The sequence below is a fragment of the Manacus candei genome, unplaced genomic scaffold, assembly GCF_025592945.1.
Source record: "Manacus candei isolate 608988 ecotype Guabito, Panama unplaced genomic scaffold, ASM2559294v1 h1tg000153l, whole genome shotgun sequence".
Classification (NCBI taxonomy): Eukaryota; Metazoa; Chordata; class Aves; order Passeriformes; family Pipridae; genus Manacus; species Manacus candei.
Window position 1 is genome coordinate 2,415,670 of NW_026138201.1, and position 19,625 is coordinate 2,435,294.

General features: G+C 42.1%; 1 protein-coding gene across 2 annotated transcripts in view; it reads left to right on the forward strand.

Annotated features, from left to right (window-relative positions):
- Positions 1–19,625, forward strand: part of SCUBE1 (signal peptide, CUB domain and EGF like domain containing 1) — a 175,173-nt gene that overhangs the window by 131,148 nt on the left and 24,400 nt on the right. For both annotated transcript variants that reach the window (XM_051772395.1, XM_051772396.1), the window contains one exon: positions 17,347–17,463. In XM_051772395.1, coding sequence (XP_051628355.1) covers positions 17,347–17,463 — 117 coding nt within the window. The remainder of the gene's footprint in view (positions 1–17,346; positions 17,464–19,625) is intronic.

Consider the following 19,625-nt stretch of genomic DNA (forward strand, 5'->3'; position numbering starts at 1 on the left):
AGTGACTCTTTTGGGATATAAATCATGCACGGGTTTTTTTAACAGCCAGTCAACACTGACCATAGAACATTAATGAGAGATTCAGGGAAATTTATTTTAGGCATATTAGCCTTTCCAGTGCTTGAAATAGAAAAGTCTAATTTGCGTTTATAAAAGATGCTGTTGTTCATGTTACATCTGTTGTTTTGATTCATAATAGAGTTTCTATGATTTATGGTCTTTCTGTCTACATTGCCTTTCTCCTCTGGTTTTCTTTTTCTTTTTTTTTTTTTAAAATAAAGATTTCTTTCCGTTACTAATCAACATGTTTACAAAATAGTCACTTAGGACTGTAGAAGTGTGCATTGTTGGGGACTGAGTCCTCTTTAGTTCAGATGGTCCCTCTTGTGTATAGAACGTTCATCTCCAAATGTGTTCAATATTAACAGCAAGGAACAGATTCTACTAACCTCAGGCAAAATGCCCATGGAAACAGCTGGTAAGCTTGCCCTTTTACAACCTGCAGAACCCCTGGATAAGGCTTTGAACATTATTCACAGGAAGTAATCAGTGAAGAGCAAAGCCACAGAGATATAGTTCACGTTAGCAACATTTTTCAAACAATATGTTGGAAAATACGAGCAAGCTGTTGCTGCATGAGTTTATTTGTACCATCATTAACTTCAGCACAAGGCAATTTTACATGTTTCAGTAAAAAAGCTCCTCCATACACCCTGTGAAATTCTGAAGTTGTCCCACCTCACCTAATTTCCTTGATGTCCTTTCTTTGTAGACCTCAGAGCTGACTTGGAGGTTACAGGGAAATTGTATCAGTCTCAGACTTTGTTCTGGTTGTTCGCAGAGCCCCCACCCCATCATGCCAAATGCCTTACACACATTCATCCTCTCTGTGAAGAGGAAAGTATTTCTCTTTCGGTTTTTAGGCAGGAAGGGTGAAGCCAAATACAGCAGCTTGCCTAAGATCACACGTGTGAATGCCTGGGCTGCCCGGGGAAGAAACCTCCAGGTTTTGTGAATCTGCCTTCTGTGAATTTGCCCATTACAAGGTAGTTTTTTTTTTTTCTTTTCTGTTGTTGCTCATATCCCTATATGAAAATCCACTGATTTTTCAGGAACTCTGCTTACTTGGTGCCACCCTGAACGTAGAGTGCTTGTGTAAGAAGCCCTTGCTTTTGCAAAGGGCCTTAAAATGTCCTGCATTTGTCTGTTTACAGCCAAACCATTTTTAGCCCTGGCTGCAAAGAAAACCATTGACAATCAGAGATTACTCCCGCTAGGGAGTGGTTCTCACGCCGTGGCTCCTTGTTAGACAAGGAGAATGTGGGGGGTTCCCTTCCTTTCCCCTCCCCTGCATTCCAGCCATTTAAAAGGAAACTTATTTCTAACCCAGAAGGTGAAAAATCCACATTGCCCTGCCAGTAATATCGTGGAGACTGATGCTGCTTTCCCAGAGTCTCTTTCTTAACCTAGACTTAAAAATAGATTTTTTTTTCCTCCTTTGACAGTGAAATCACCATATGACAATGCAGCTTTATTTTAATTGATCCCTTAAGTCTAAGGTATTGTAAATTCTAGGACACAGGAAGAAATAGTTGGATCTGTTTATATAAACTTAGCAAAACTGGTCTGCCTCTCCTTTGAACATGTAATAAAAATAACATAGCTACATTTATAGCAAGGAGAACTTGTGTTTGTAACCTTTTTGGTAATTAATAGAAGGACAACAACTCAGATCACTTTTAGAATGACATCAGCAACAAGCAAACAGGCGAGACTCACTGCAGGGAAATGAAGCTGCAATGAATGTGTGTAAGCTCAGACATAATTACCTTAATCCTCAGCCAATATGAGTTTTAAAGCCAGTTAACTTAATTGCTTATTCAGTTCCTGTTTGTTGTGCAGTGATCTCGAAAAAAGATCAACAATAAGCAGCCTCTCTGCTCCACTCAAGTTCAAGCTTCATTAAGCACCCAGAAAAATGTGTGAAATTCTATCATAAATAATTTTCTCTTCCTGCTCTAGGAATTGCTTTTTGCAAAGCAAGATGGTGACAGACAGCACACACATTTGTCATAAATTTCTCCAGGGAGTGGTAGAGATGGAAAGATGTATTACCTTGAGGAAAAAAAAAAGTGTGCTTTTAGTGGGAACATCCAGTGATCAACATGTAATGCTCGAGTCTGCTCAGCCCACCCTCACCCTCTGCCTCTCGCCACCTCTGTCCAAAACAGAGACAAATCCTTCTACGCTGAGGAGTTTGAACTTTTGCAGGGGGCAGTTCAAGGCATTTTTTGAATCATTCTAGTCCACTTACAGCTTCCACAGAAGGCTGAAGTGGGGCTTGGTGATTGCAAGAGCTCCCAGCCATGATGTTCAGACACGAAGGAGCCTTTTCACCAACCATTTGAATTGATACAGACACTGTAATAAAAGGACATGACTGTCCTCTGGGGCATGTGGAATACCTGCATGGCATTTTTTGGGCTTCTCTAAGGCCACAGGAGACGTTTTTTATGTGCTTTGAGGTATTGCCTGTTTGACTGTTGGTTATTCTTTGTTCCCTTCCTACCAGATTTTAAACAAATGCATTGACTCTTCTGTAGGTAGGCACTGGAACACAGGGTCTCAGTCTGCTCTGGGTAGTGCTGATGTCTGCCCAAGGGAAATTCAGTGATGCCTGTTTGTAGAGCAGGAAATCCCAAAGAGCATTTGCCCCCTTGCTTCGTGGATATTGAATTTTCCCTCCAGTGATTTTCTGTGGGCACATTCTGTTATTTAATACTACAAAGGTATCCAGTAGAAGTCCAGGTACAGCTGATTTGAGGTGTTTTTCTCTCTAATTACAAGAGATAGGTTACAGGATATACTTATTATCTCTAGCCATCCACACCTGGTTTTTACTTATGATGTGGAATATTATTCAAACCCAGCCTCAGGCCTTCTGTGTTAACCTGCTGCACCACAGAACTGTAATCCATTCAGTCCTAAAATAACACTGTTAAATGAGAGACTGGCCATTCTTTACTGCCAAATAGCCCTTAGTTCCAGGGAATTTGAGGTGATTAGACCTAGCTGACTCTATGATTGATCTGTTGGTAGAGGGATGCTTTACATAGGGTTCCCAATGCATAATTGTCAAGAGAAGCCTTATTTCATTCCAGAATGAAAGAAACACAGCACCTTGAAAAACACAGTAACTCTCTATGATCCAAGGATCCTGCAGGCCTGGTCTTGAAACAGTGCCATAACATCCACCTTTTCACTTATTTGTGTGAAATATGCCCTATTAGCCTTCCAGGGGTAAGATTTGAATCTCCCAGCATGGTATCTCCATTTTGAAAATGGGTATGAAATGAGGGATTAATCATACAGGGAGGGACAGATAGAAAGTGTTTGTGGGAATTATTTTTGGCCTCCAGAAGCCCATATAAAGATTAGCTACAAAGATCTCACTATGCTCTTCTGTATGGAACCATTGATGGTAAATATGGATGTATAGGACCAGTTTAATCCCAAATAAATCAGTGCATCCACACTGGCAGCACTGAATCACTAGACATCTTTGACACAGAGTAACCAAATTAAAAAGTAAAAATGGCAAAGAGGTTTGCACCTTGGGCTACATGACAGTGACCTGCCACTCACATTTGATCATGTAACCCAGCAAAGCAACTGGCCTGGTCCCAGTCACAGAACCTGATGGAGGTCTCAGGATAAGGATACACCCCTTGCCTTGATTTGTGTAGGACACAGCCACCCATCCAAGATGACTTAACAAAACACATGCACAGAGGTCAGGGCTGGAGCATCTGCACTGTGGAAACGAAGGACAGGAGTATTCAGCTTTAAAATCCTGAGGAACTTGCTAGGAATGGCAGGACAGAGGACTTTTATGTCATCGTTCTGCCAGTCAAGCCAAGCTATCTTTTGACCTCACTTCTGTGGCCCTAGCTCTTCTTGCCCTGAGTTGTAGCTGAGTTACCCTGGTGCAGTCCCAGAAGCTGTGAGGAACATTAAATGGGAAGGAGCTGATTCAAGACTCCAGCTAATCCAGGTCAGTGCTAGAACTGAGCTTTCACATGAGTCATTTTAAAAGACAATGGGCCCCTCAAATTCAGTGCAGTTTGGCCAGCTTTCCAGGGAAGAGTTTTGGAAAGTTTCATTGTTGGTCTACCCCCTCTCTTCCCTTTTCTGCTTCCATTAAATATATGGAAAAGAACGCAAATGTTTAATAAAAATAACATTATTTAGCCTTCCTCTCCTTTCTGGAGGGGCAGTAACATACAGTTTCACAGCCAGATGAGATGGGCACCAGCATAAATTTTACTGCCTGGTGTGGGTTTTTGTCTTAATATTTAAAATACATTTTTAGCTGAACCCACACAAATCTCTCGCTGAGGTTGTCACCTTCATGGTCAGGACTGAACTGTAGAGGGTGGAGAGCATTATAAGGCCATGAGGCTGCTGCTGCCTGTGTCCTTGTGAGGGAAGTGGATCCCAGAGAGCACGTTTGCTGTCTGGGGTGAGGAGCAAGCAGACTTTAAAGTCCCCTCACGGATTTTTGCCTGAGTCTTCATGTGCATGTGCTGTAAGTTTGAGGTCTTCAGCAGTCAGAAAAAAACATGTAGAACTCATTTTGCTCTTACTTATATGAAGGAGAAGGCTGTTGTACTCAGCAGAGTTGCAGTGCTACCACAGTAAAGGAACCTGCTGGTCCTTATTGCCTTGCACCACTTGAATGGGGTGTCAGTGCCACTGTGGGGGTGATTAATGGGAGAGAGGGATGAGGAGACTCAAGCCATTCCCCTGTCAACACTACTTTGTGTGATACACGTGAAGGAGAGTGATTTTGCCTTGATGCACTCATCCACAGCAGCCAGGGAATGGCTGGAGCTGTGCCAGGGCAGGCTCAGGTTGGATCTCAGCAAAAGGTTCTTTCCCCAGAGGGTGGTTGGGCACTGCCCAGGCTCCCCAGGGCAGTGGGCACAGCCCCAAGGCTGCCAGAGCTCCAGGAGGGTTTGGATGATCCTCTTGGGCACAGGGGGTGACTCTGGGGATGGTCCTGTGCAGGGCCAGGAGTTGGACTGGATGATCCTTGTGGGTCCCTTCCAACTCAGCATATTCTGTGATTCTGTGATCAGATGGCTGTGCTCTGACTTATAAAATACATTGACTTGACAGAGGCTGATTTTCACCCATCCAGCTGAGTCTGGCCCAGGGTGTTTAATTGTGTGGACTGTTGGTATATGAACAGCAGTGCTGGTTCAGTTGCTAATGTAGCTCAAAAACCAGTGAGAATCAGTGGCGTGCTGGAGGAGATACTGGGAGCTGCTTATGGAAACCAGACTGGCTCACAGAAAGAAAATTCAGGATGATTTCCCTGTCACTGATGATGTTCTCTCCCCGTGCAGATTTTCTCTAAGGCATTCTGTGCCACTGAGCCTTGCAAAAATATCGTGCTTCTGACAAGCACCATATTGCTCCTCGCATCAGATTAAAAAAATACTCTGCTGGGAAGCAACATGTTACACTGTCAATGAAAGGAATACTTTTCAAAATCCTCTCTGTTACACTTGGTGTCAGTGAGACTGTGAAAAGTGGTGCGTTTTCTGCCTCTGTGAGAAAAAAAGGGTTGCAGGATCATACCCAGAAACAATAAATGCCCCAGGCATGAAGTAAAAACAGCTCCAGCCAGTACAAGTTTTGTTTGCCAAGTGATAGTATCTGCCGTGTTGGTTGTAGCAATTAAGTCTGCTGAAACATGAAAACAAATACATCCCCCCCCACCTCCAGCTCTCCCCTCTGCAGCACAGTGTTTTCATAAGTTAAAGGGGAATGTTCTTTGGAAGGAATATTAAACCTCACAATCTAGGCTTTAAATCAGTTTCTAATGGGATGAGACCTAATGTGGGGAGGGCAGATGGGACAGATTATTCCACTTCCATTTCCCCATGAAGCTCCTGACACAGGCTACTGTTGGAAGTAAGACAGTAGATTAGTTTGACCTCAGGTCTCGTTCAGTATGGTAGCTCTTACACTCTTAAACTCTATAAAAGTATACTGCTATCAAATTGCTTTTTACAGCTCTGCCTGGCCCCCTCTCTTTGCTGATGTGTGTGGGAAGCCAAGCAAAACGTTCCATTAGTGTTTAGAAAGAGAATTTGAGATACAATTTTCAGTTGATGCTGTAGGATTTATGATGTGTATAGTGCAGAAATGACTTCACTGGACTAGAATCATGTTATGTATTAATGAATTACCAGGATATGAGTCAGCCTTGGAATAGTCAGAGCAGGAAGGTAGCATTCTTCCACAAACAATAATCTGTTGATAAATAATGCTGAAAGCTGTAATTCAATAGGAATTGTTTTTAAAGGGAATCAGAGAAAGACTATATGTATAGATATAATCACATTGATTAAGGTCAGACAGCCTTTACCCTCACTGCTATACAAAATTGCATTAAAATGACAACTCTGTCCCAAATATTCATTTTCTTGTGCTTGCAGCTCCACTCCTGAGCCTTTTAAAAGTGCCCTGGTTTGTTTATTTTGTTCTAATGAAAATAAAAGCCAAACCCATTGAAACGGAGGGATGTGATTTTCTTCCAGTAGCCACATTACAAACTGCTACTCTTTGTTTTGCTCACTTGGAGATGAGGCCTTAGTCAGGACAGGTGAGATAAAACCAAAAATCTAAGCTCAAATATTAACAGTCAGTGGAATGGGGGGAGTGCCTCCTGGGATTTTGCTGGGTGGGGGGGTTTTGATGCATTTTGCAAAGCACAGTGTTAGTGTTTTTGGAGGGATACCTGCCTTTCTGGGCAGAGTTTTGAAGCAAATTTTTGAAGCAGAGAACAGCAATTCCTGTGTATATTCAGTGCTCACTGACTTCAGCAGGAGCAAGGGAGCTGGGAATTCACGGTGAGGTCCACGGGAGGTGAAGGGAAGTGCTGCGTTTGAGTTCTCAGCTGAAAACTGAAACTGTGTTGTTGTACTTGCTCTTTCAGCACCGTCAAATAACACCAGGCACGTTTTCACCCACACCAGCCCCCTGCTCCTTCAAGAAGTCTCACTAGCAGCTCCTGCTGAAGGGTGATGGAGACAAGCACCTTAGCAAAGGGAACAGTTTCCTCTTTTCAGAAATCCAGTGTATTGCAGGATAGAGGGAATATTCCTTCCTTGGCACAGAGAGGGTAAAGCCTTTATTATGTTGTCTCATCAGGCTGTTAAGCTGCTCTTAGAGAGTTGCTGTGTAAATAGTGGCTTGAGCAGAGTGCAGACTAGTAAACATGTTTATGTTTGTAGGAAAACAAATAAAGTTTCTTTTAATGTGCCTGAAGGTTTTTTTAATGCACTTCTCTTGATATATGGCTTCTCCTACCCCAAGCCCTTGAAGTAGTAGCACAGTTTATTGCTGTAATAGCAGTAGATAACTCAGCTTGCCTTTGCCTTGGGAAATGATTGATATTGGAAAATGATACATGTTTGCTTATAAAATCTTGGCAATGTTTTGATGAAAGTACTTTGTTTTCTTTTAAAAAACCATTGGAAATAGTATTTAATTGCATTTTAGATTGCCCTGGCAAAACAATGGTGAGAGCACAAACATAATAGGAGCCAAAGCCAGCTGCCTCCTGCTGGGTTCCTCAGATTAGCAGGGGAACCTGAGCCCAACAAAGCCCTCATGTCATGGGGAAGGGGTGGGGAAGATCTGGGACAGGTAAGCCTAGGCCCAAGAGCAAGGGAAGTCTAAGCATAAACACAGCTTTGTCTCCGATTTCAAGATGTTCCTCACACAGAAACTCAGCCTTTTGCCTTTCTTGTCACCATCTCTCTTTGTCCTTCCCCTCATGTCACAGCAGGTTCAGCCCTGGAAGCCTGGAGGTCCTTGTGCAGCTGGGCAGTGCCCGTGTCCAGTGGTCACATACAGCAAACAAACTGGCTCAGGAGGGTCTTTATTTTCACACCATAAATAATTTTGTTTCAGAATTTCACGTCAAAGACGAGCTGTAGGTAACGTGGGGGAGCTGTGAAGCATTAAATAAATTCAGTGTCAGAGATGCACTGAGGGTGTTGGTCCCACCCAAAACACCACTGGCTGTAGCTGCCATTTCATTCCCCAGGCTAAACATTCGGAGGTACAGTTTTAAGTCAGGGTCATTTGTGACAGCTCTCTTCACCTTTCTCTGATTTGCCATCACTGAAAAGTTGCAAATGTACTTGGACTTTCTTTGGCCTTTCACCAAGCAGTTCCATCCCAACCTGATCCCAGAGTGGGTAGATTTTGCAGCTCTCGTGCTTGGCTTAACTCACTTTGTATTGATTTGAAAAGCAATAGGTTATAAAAATGAACAATACTGTTAAATGTACCGAAGCATATTTTATACTGTTATTGATACTATTAGCTTTGGTTGTATTTAGAAGATAATGGTGCTTTACTCAGGTTTAGATCCCTATAGTGCATTTTTATAGATTTTATATTTTTATATATGTATTTTATTTTTTGTATATTTATTTTTTAAATCCTTTAGAAATCCCTTTAAAAATTGTTATTCACACAGATAACAGTAAGGATGAGAGAGCTGCCATGAGCTTATGGTGAGGTTAAATGTGATACGCTCGACAGAGAAAACCAATAACAACTTGAAATCTTCCTTTCCAAATGCCTTAATAGAACACCTCCCCTGGCTCACTTTGTGCCTGTGACCTTGGGCAGGCTTACTAATTTTATACCATTGTGTCTAGTTATTAGTAAGTTTTTTTCCCTGTTCCATAAGAGACCAGGCAAACTTTCTTACCTGCAAAAAAAAAAAAAATCCCTTTCTTTTTTTAACTCCTCTGTTTGAAAGTCTCCTCAGAGCTGTCTCTGGTGATTGGGGTCTCTCTGCAAAGCCTCTGGGGAGAGAGACTACCTTAGCTGAGGGTTCTTCTGCCCTCTCTCCCCCTTCAGCAGGTGGGTGAACCCTGAAGTTCCTTATCTTGGAGGATGTGAATTGTCAGTGTGAGGGTTCCTGGAGTGTGTCTGTGCAGAGGTGACGTACAGAGAGTGACCCATGGCCAGATGTACAGGCACCTTGGGGTGCAGTCTCACAGGAGGTGACCTGTGCTCAGCTGCAGCACAAGGCTGTGGCCTGTCCCTGCCTCCAGAAGCTCCAACATCCCGTGCTGCTGGTCGTTAAATTGAACATCAGGTTGACTAAGCTTAACTCCCCTTGCAGTACTGAGACTTAGCAAGCAGTTTTGCACAACCATGTTTGAAATACTAGAAGAGATTATTGTCTGCCAAATTGTGAAGGTAATCCTCTACCATTATCCTGGTTTTTAGTTTGGTGCTGTGGGTGGTGGGGTCTTTCATGCTGCTGCAGGGAAAAATATCAGAAATCCACCCAACAGCAGAGAAATAATAATGCAGTAATAATGGTGGTGATAATGATGATGTATTTCATTATAGAAATGTAAAAAAGCCTTGGACCAAACCCCACCATCTACAGTCAAAGAAACCTCCCAAAGACCCCAAAGTTCACTGCCAATTTTTGCCCGGCTGAAGTTGCCAAATCCTGCAGTTTTTCCATCCCAAGCCATAAATCTTCCCAGCCCCCCTCGGGCAAAGCCTTCAGTGACCCAAAAGTGAGCCAATAATTGCATGGCTGGTGCACGAGGCAGAACAAACCCGGAGAGACTGGGAGCAGAGCTGGCCCTGCAGTGCTGACAGGAGGAGGGATGTGTGGGGGTCACTTCCCTTGGCACGTGTGTGAGGGGGAACACCCAGGGAATAGGCCTTTACTGCAGCAAGATGTTCCCCAGCCCCGTTTCTGCAGACTCAGGGGAAGCCCTGAGGGAGGCTTGTGGAAGAGAATATGCTTGTGGACTCTGCATGGAAGAAAAACTAAATATGGAATTTTTGGAAAAAAAAAAAATGAAAAGAGAAAGGAAAATTAATTTGTTGATACGTGAGATCACATAAAACTCCCTTGGAAGAGTTCCTGAAGAAAAGATTGTATTTACTCTGGAGAGGGAGCAAACAATTTAGGCCTACAATTTTATTGCCAAGTCTCATTTTTTAACCTGCTTTCCTTCTGTTTTCAAGCCCCAGAGATAGCAGAGTGGTTCACAGAAAGTGCAACTGGTCTCTTTTGATAAGGTCTGATACCAGAGATAAAGAAAACAAGCTGCCATTTGCCTTTAAAGACTCTCCCTGATGTAGTGCCTTGTTCTTCCCAAAGGCAGTTCCCTTTGCTGTAACTGCTGGGTAAACAGTTGCTCTGATGTTGATGGGGGGGATGAGTTTGCTGGGTGAAGAGCTGTCCCTTGGTGCTCAGCATCTCCTGCTGCAGTTCCTCCAGCCACTGAAGGGGCCAGTGGAAGATCAGTGTCTTTTGAATTGAGGGGAGTTGATGGGAATTAATGGAGGCAGCCAGGGAAATACTTATTTGGAATCCTGCTTTCTTGTGTGTAACCTCAGACCCAAGGAAACAGTATCTGCCAAGAGGTACCTGCTGATTGCTGAAAGGATGAGGTGTGCACTACACTCTTTTAAGAGAAAATATTCAGCCTCTACCAAATGTAGCAATTAAAAAGGAGCAGACCAGTTTGAACTCTTAAAAATTAAACTGATAGAAAAGACCAAGGGGTCAGTCCAGGAAAACATCTAGACAACCTTTTCTGGAGCAGGGATACTTTTGGAGTTTACCAAGCAAAATGCCAGAGGCTGCTGAAGTGCAGGGGGTCAAACTAAATGAGTATGGTCATCCTGTTGGTATTAAAATACAGTCATTCTATCAAAATAAATATCCAGTTTGTGGATTATGTCTTGGAAGACATTATTCCTTTTCAGACATGTGAGAACACACAGTAAAAGGAGAAATCAGGGATGCCCAGATACTCTGTAGAGCAAAATGAGAGTATCTGAAGTGATCAGACCAAAATGACAAACAGACTACTGTGGCTCCCTAAACTGCACTTGCAGCAGAGCTATACAGTGTTAATATTGCATTTAGTACTCTATGAAGACAGAAGGACATTGTCCCTCTCTGCTGCTGTGTGCCTGTCCCTGAAGCTGAGCAACAGTCATTTCGTTGTGCACTGCTAAACCCTTGAAATATCTCCTCAGTGGGATGCTTGCAGAATAAGTCACAGGTTTCTAATTATTTATTGCCTCTGTCTCAAGTATATTTTGCAGGTTTCTTTTTGCTGTTTATATACATTTATTTGTTTTACTACCTCCTTGCATTCTAACAAATCATCTCTAATAAAAAGCACATTTCCTTGCAAGCAGAATCCATTTCCTTCAGAAGTCTTTCAGTCCCTGATTAGTGGGTTACATTTGGTCTTCACTAATCACATAGTTAACTGTGAGCAATAAAGTTCTTAAATAAATAAATGCTCTGGTCCAAGTCAACCTTAGCCATAATGGACAGTTTCCCACTTAAATTTCTGAAATACAAGATGGGACTGTGCTACTTAGGCACTTACATTCGCATTAAAAGTATAGCCATTAATGCCAGATCTGGTTTTTTCCTGCAGGTCATTAGTATGTTATTAACAATTAAGTCTCAGCAACAAGTTACCTTGATTGCAAGTCAGTAATGCAGTGGGAAGTCTAAATGGGTGTGGGTTTTCAATTACTTTTAAAGGCTTGGGGTTATGGCTTTTTTTTTTTCTTTCTCTTTGTGTTAGCCTGCTCCAGAAGCACTCAGTGGGAAGGTAATGAAGTAGAGGATTTGTACATTACTACATCTTTCCATGCTTCCTTTTCATTGGTTTTATTATTGTAGACTTTGAAACATAAGGAGAAGTCAGCTATAAGCCATTCCTTCTGGTCAGGGTTGGATGTGTATTAGAGGGCTCTCAGATGGAGGATGCATTTTTACTAACTGTGAACAGGGGCAGGTCACTGTGGATCAAAAAACGTGAGATGTGGTGGAAACCCCATCACAGGGCAAAATAATGCCTTTCCCAACACTGAGATTAAACCACCATTTGTTGGAGAACAGAGCTCGAATCATGACTCCCTATGGCCCAGCAACCACTCAGATTAAGATATGTGGTTTCCCTCATGTCTGTCAAATACTGTTGGAAAGCAGGCTGGCTGGGCTCTGAGGTGAACAGCATTACATGGGTGGTATCAGTTCCCTGCAGAAATTGGGGGGGGGGAGGAGGAGAAGACAGAATATAACTTTCAGCCAAAATACATACAAAAAAGCATTAGTGTTTATTTTAAAAACATCATGTAACACTTCTTTAGAGTTTCTCTGTATGTGTGCTTAATGAATGGGAACAAGGCAAGGCTCTGTTTCTCAGAGGAGCCGATAACTTGGAAGCCGAGAAAGGTGAAGGCGAAATGTTCTGACTAACCTTGAGCTTGGCTTGTGTGCATGATCCGGGGTACAAATGAGTCCACACTGGGCTTGGGGGTTAAAAATAAACCAGGGCTGCGTGAGATGGACAAAACAGAACTATGTACTGGGAGTGTGTGGAGTCATGACTGTAACAGCACCTCGAAGTATTGCTGTAATATCGTGACCATTTTTGGCTGATGTACCAGCATTCAGGGTGTCATGAGTCACTTTTGCTGATGAAGGAGTTGCTAGCAGAGACAGAGATTTCCTTTTCTTTTTGTTGTACATTCCATTTCTTAGTAAAAAGTATTAATTTTCTATTTCACTTCTATTTGAAATAGTATATTTAAATTTATGTATTTTGCATATATGCAGTGATCTAGTGCATACTTCATGTCTTGCCTCACCAGACACAGATAAATCAAGTATAAGATGTGTCACACAAATCAAATATATCATTACAGTCACAAATCCCTGTTTAGCTTTTATTGATTGTCTTTGAGCCCCTCCTGTCTCGTTCTCTGTAGCACTAATAGCACCGTCAAATAACAGTGATCTCTCCTTGCCACGTTTATTTTCAAATAATAGGAAAGATACTCCAAGCAGCAAGACCAAACTCTTATTCAGTCACAATATGTGGCCTGTGTTTTGGGAGGAGGTTCCCAGTTTCCTAAATTGACCTAGTTACTTAATGTATGTGTCAGAGAAAAGCTGTTGAGGTGATCATTGGTTTTCTGAAAACAATTGTTCTTAATATGAACCAACAAAATTACATTGAGGAAGAAAGAGAGGGGACAACCCTTATTTCTGCAGTAGATTTTTAAGGTGAAGTTGGGCAAACTGGGTGTTGGGTTGTTCAGTTCTGTAACCACAACCCCCCACATCACACCTCTGTGTGAGTGGGTTTTGCACGTGTATGTTCTGCCAGGGTTCTGTCACAGAGGTTCCTACACCAGTTTGGAGTCTCTAAAGCATCTCTAAATCAGCCACTGTTTTCCAGTCTCACCTGCACATGTTGGGTGTTGAGCTGCTTGCTTGTAATGCCAGTGCTTTATGGAAATGTCCAGGGGCAGGGCCAGTGGAAAGGGAAGGGACTTGAATGAGCATGGAAAATAAGGGACTTGAATGGGCATGGAAAATAAGCTGCTTTATTCCCTGCTCCCTCAGGTCACCTTTGAGACACATCTGTGAGAGGAAACTGTAGAAGAAATTTGATCTGTGGTAGCTCCCTTCTGGAGATAGAAGACTTGACTTTCCAGTACTGACAACCTGACACCCACTTACTAACTTTGCATTCAAGAAAAATAAAGATCATTAAGGGATCGTTTAACATGTGAAAGCAGGGGGAAAAAAAAGCTAAGTATGATTGAAAAACCAACAATAAAATCCAAATGCTGACTTGAAATAATAGGAACCCAGCCAAACTAATATTATCAAGCATGGCCAGTGTTGCCAAAAATTGCTTCCCTCAAAAACCCAGGGAAATCCTGCTCTTTTATTAAACCATTGAACAATCTCTTCAAGTTGAATCCCTTCTGTGCAAAAATCAAAGAGTGCTTCCACTGTTCAGACATTCGCTTTGGAGATGGGAAGGGGATTGCTAGAAGAGATGTTGGACTTTATTCAGCCTGAGAAGATGCCTTGATGTCATGGAAACAGGGCTGGAAGCTGAGCTGTCAGCAGCACAGGACACCGTGGGGAGAGGTCTGGGATTGCCCATGGATCAGTGGTGGAGCTTGGAAGGGACCTTTGGAACTCATCTGCTCCAAGCCCTGAACTTGGCACCTCCGTTGAGCCATCTGCTGTGAAACAGGGAGGTCCTGCTCTTAGATTTTATATGTACCATTAGTAATCCTAAAAAAAAAAAGCTGGCAGGAAACTAATCATGTACTAGAAGCAATGAACTTAGCCCCATGGTCCCTGTAAACTTCAAGCAGCAAAGCTGTGAAGACATTTCTTTATGTGCTGGAATGGCACAAGGGCCTGTGCAGTGATGGGTGTGATATGAATTCACCTGCAGTGGTGAGTGTGAAAGGAATTTTTGACTTGATGTCAGATAAGTGCATTAGCAAATCTGAAATGTTCTGACAGAGCTTGGACTATTTCTATATTTATGCCAAATTCAGCTAAAAATAGAATACAAACTTCAAACTCAAGTTGAACTTTTCCCCCTTAGTTCCTTGAAAACGCAATGTTTTGACTTTTAGTGTTAAAACAGTTAAAAAACTTCATTTAAATAACTTCAAGTTGTTTTAAGAGCACCTCAGACCCAGAAAGATAATTTATTAGTATTTACTCTGGTTTTTGGGAGGGGGGAAATTCAGAGCAACACAATACAGAAACATGTGTGTTCGTGGAGGGGAGGGGGGCTGATTTGACCAGAAAGCTGAAAGATAAATTTTTTGTTCTCAGTGCTCCAGCTGTAACCTGCCACATCTCTGCTTTTGGCTTTTTTTGACTCCTCTTCAGTAGGTGAGGCTACCAGATTTTGTAGTGTTGTTTGCACAAAGGAGACAGGGGTTAGATCCCTACATTTGTTCCCAGTTGGTGTGGTAAGCAGGGGCTGTTAAGGGATAATCCCTGCCTTCCTGTATATCTTAAGAGATATACAGAATATTCTGAGTTGGAAGGGACCCACAAGGATCATCGAGTCCACTCTCAAGTGAGTGACCCGTACAGGGATCAAACCCACAACTGGTGTCATTAGCACCTCATGATAAGGGTGGTGGGAAACAAGCACATCCCTTCAGGCTCAATTTGGAGAAGTATTATGAAGCACCGCAGAGGTGTGAGGGACAACTTCAAAGTTTCTGGGAGCCAGGGGATAACAGTGTCCAGAGCACAGATTTCAGAGTTTAAAAAGAAAAGGGAAAAAAAAAAAAAAAGAGGATTTCAAGGGTTTCAGCATCCTGTATCACAGCACCGGTTTCTTGTAGTGAGGAGTATGTGGTGCATATTTTTCCCTTTTCTATGCCAAGTGCTGAATTCCTCAGGGGACTGGTGATTGTGCAGACAGGGCTCTGCTGGGACCCTCGGGCAGTGCCCAGCCCTGCCTTCCACAGCCAGGAGGAGAAGGGGCTGGGGGCCAGCAAGGGAAATCCTCATGGAGCCTTCCCACGTTCCATCAGCCAGAGCAAGGTGCTGAATTCAGCAGAGGTGGGGTGAGGGCTTTAAAAGGCTTTTCACCCTTTTTTTCCTGCTACATCTTTGTAATAGAAATGCATTTGTCCATCCTGAGTGCCTGTTCCTCGGCAGGCAGATGACTGGGCATGTTGTTGGGCAGAGGGATTTGCATCCTTCTTCATGTGAAATAAAAAAAAGGGCCTAAGCCACAAGGTGCAGCAGCACAAAGTGCCCTGTGTGAAAGCAGCTCGTAAAGCCCATGGACTGAACCAGCCCAGGGCAAGGTCACTACTGAGAAGTATGAAATTGTATTTTTGAAAAAGAGCCCTTCCGAGGTAAGTCAGAGGCCAGAAAATGAACTGCTGTTGTGAATTTCCCGAGGTCACACATGAATGAAACCATGATGTATGATTTGGCTTCTTAGGCATTAAAAATCCTTTATAACTGCACTGTTCGTTCCCCCATGATTTTGCTTTGTGTATTTATTTAGAGAAAACTGAAACAGTTTGCCATTTATGTGTATTCAAAAGCTGAGTATTACCAAGACTATAAAGGAAACCTTAAAAAGAAATTACTTTCAGAACTCAAATAATGATATTTTAAAAGGCATAGGAAAATGCATTAAAAATTAAATGGATGAAAGAAAGAGAAAATCTCAGTTGTCGTTTTTCTGACTTGATTATAGCAAGTGATTGTGATGTACACATAAAACTGGGTAGCACAGATTTTTGTTCATCATGTTTATTTTATTTTGTGTTATGCATTTGCCTGAACAGTTGCTTCCCACGTTGTGAATTATCTTTTGTGTGAATGTTTTGAAACATTTAAAATTGGAGATTGTATAAAAATAGAGCTGTTTATGACATTCTAAATTTGTGCCTATAAGCTCTCACACAGATTTTGGGTTTGTGTACACATACAGAAAATCTTGATTTTATAGTTCTCGGAGTTAAGTGTCTGCATTTATAATAGCAAGATGAGACCCAGAATGTTTCATTAAACATCAAAACTGTGTAAATAATACTTGGATATAGGAATATGGTGAGTTGTCAAGTTTTTACAGGCACCCACAGCTTTCCAAGCATGTACAATATGAAAGTCCAAGTCATATATTGTAATGGTGTTGCTCAGGTTATGCTCTTAATAAGTAACTCTAGAAAGTGTGTAAAGTGTTATAGGAACATTATTCCATTCATTTATTTCTCAGGAACACTGGAGGAATGAGATCTGTTGAAACTACCACTCTCAAATAATGCCATTGTATTAATTTCTCTGGCCTAAACACAGGAAAATTAAACACTGAAGAGAATTTTTTTTAAAAAAACCCAATTGTTTAAGGATAAAATTAACTCCAAAGTGTTATTTTGCGCAGATTGCTGTTTAATTTAGCCATTTTCAGTAAGTCTGTTCTGTCGTGACTGCTGTCAGATAAACCCCTGTAGCTGTTGCAAGTCTGTCCAGTCTTGTGTGGGCAGAGCAGAAGTCTGGGAGCAACTCCCGTTCCTGGTGGCCCAGGTGTCAGAGGAGTGGGCAGTGGAAGGGGGAATGACTCGATTCAACCCCAAACTTTTTCCCATTGTGCCACTCCCCCCCCAAAACTTTGGCAGTCCCCCAGCCCTGCCGGTCAGCACGATCAGAAGTTAAAGGTTGCCATCTAATGGTGAGCACACATAATACAGTCTGCGTGGGGTTTCCCCAAACTGCCTTTTCTTTCCTTTCTCCGTGTACCCGTAAGTATTTTCTTAATCAGGCACTAAAAGAGTTATTTTATTCAGGTTTGACATGGGAGTAAGGTAATACCTTGTTACTTTATCAGTAACAAGGTGTTGCAACCGTATGTTTAACTAAAGTCTAATTTCTTGCTGCTTTTTCTGTTAATTCAGATATAGATGAGTGTTCATTTGAGAGGACCTGTGATCACACCTGTATCAACTACCCTGGAAGCTTTGAGTGTCTCTGCCACAAAGGCTACACCCTGTATGGACTGACACACTGTGGAGGTTTGGAAACTTGAGTTTTGCTCATGTGTGTGTTTGTTTGCTCTGTGAATGTTTACTGAACCACAAGTTCTTTCAGGTCAAGGTTTTAGAACCCAGGATGATAAAGCAATAAAGTTAAAATAGAGCTAAAAGAGCATGAGCTGGGCATGACTACAATTTGCTGGGGCAGGTTTTGATTGTGTTCAACACACTGGTCAGAGGAGACCAAAGGGTTTTTTTGAGGGATTTGTTAAGTGTATCAAATCCAAATTGTGGATTTTAACCAATCAGGTCAGCGTTACACAAACAGAAGTGAAAGAGAAAACTGTAATAAAACCTGAAATCCCTGAATCTAAATTACACATTACCCAAAAGGGTCTCCATGCTATTTTTAAATGTAAAACTAAAAGGTTTAGTTTAGTTTAACAGTGGTTAATAGATAATTAGTTAATTATTCAAATTATTCAATATACAATCTAAGTAAAGCATACATCATACTGTTAACAAAGCCCTGGCTTTAAATCCAGAAAAGCCATGTATTGAGGCCACTGCTAATGATGTCTCTGCCTGGCTGCTGCTGCTTTGGGAGAAAGGCGTAGGAGATGTAAGTATCCAATGAATTCACTGTATGGTAGAGGCAGGCAGGAAGAGAAATAGGAGTCCATCTAAGGAAACAGTTTGGGAAAAGACTCCACTTGAGGGCAGTTCTGAAAGCAAAACCAGAGTGTGAAAGTTTGGGGACCTGTGCTGTGTGTGGTGTGGAGAGACTGGTCTGCAGCTTCACTGTTAATTCCTTGGTGTCACAACTCAGGGAAAGCCTCAGAGTCTGGGGTTTGGCCTCAGTCTTTAAGTACCTTCAGCCTCAGTTCAGCTTCAGCCTTTTAAATAAGATTGAAATAGGACCAGAACTCTTAACTGGAAATACTCAGTGCTGAACTTCAGGCAAAAACATAACGAGATCCAAACCTCCTGCTTTTTTCCATAATGAGCAAATCCAAAATCACAGCTCAGAATCCAGACTTGTGCAGACCCTGAGCTGTGCCACTCAGGCCTGTCATTACTTTTAGTCAGCCCCTTGAGAGAGGTGCTTACAGTGGAACAAATAACTTCCCCTTGGCACTGAGCAGAAGTGAAAACCAGGGAGAAATAACGAGAACCTTCCAAAGGATGTGGTGCAAGTTCACCTCTTCCTAAGCTTTCTCTCCATCTTGCTTCCCCTCTAGTAGAAATTAATAAACCACATGGAAATGTCCTTGTTCTGGGCCTGTTATGCTGAAGGGCAGCTCTTGTTGCTCTCTATAAGACTCTTCTCATGGTATCTCTTGTAACAAATTGTGGGTCATAAGGGGGTTTTTTTAGAAGGGCAATGCTGGTGCTTCCACTACCTGTTTAAGTAAGGATTTTTTCTGGGACTCGTCAGTTTTTGAGACTGCTGACCCAGAACCTCCAGACTCTGACTTAAAAATAATAATGTTGTCTAGAAACATGCCTATTATATGAAGGTATCTTTCCCAGTTCCTTCAATGCGTGTAGTCCATGTTTTCTAGATTTTTGCTTAATCACACAGGCTAAAATCTTGCATCAGAAATTCTGGGTTCCACAGGGATCATCGAGTCCAACCCTTAATGGTCCATATGGGGATTGAACCCACAACCTTGGTGTGATTAACCTCCTCTCACCAGAGGAGAGATTTGCCTTGTTGGCAGGAGCATATAAATGCTGAATGAATAGACTTTAAAAGGATACACCTCATATTGGCTGGATACTTTCCTGAAGCACCAAAAGTTGAAAGATTTTATGTGGGACATCAGTGATGGCATACACAGTAACTTCTTTGCCTTCTTCCAAGCTTCTACCTTTTATTTTTATTCAGAGAGTAGAAGTCTAAACTACACTCTAGCTGCTAGGTTTTTATTGAATACATCATTTCCTCCTTCACCTGAATCATAAAAGCAAAATCTGGGAATCACTGGAGAATTCATCTCCCTGTTTTGCAGAAGTGACCTAATCTCACAGATGTTTGTGCCTCTGACATTTTTCTCTATAATGCAATATGCATTTTTGTCCAGATGCTGCAGAGACTTTGGAGCATGTTTTGTATCTTGTGAGTACCTCCAAGAATTTCAGTGCAACTACTCCTGGCAAGTAAATTGGATCCTATGCATAAATCCCTGAGAGAGTAG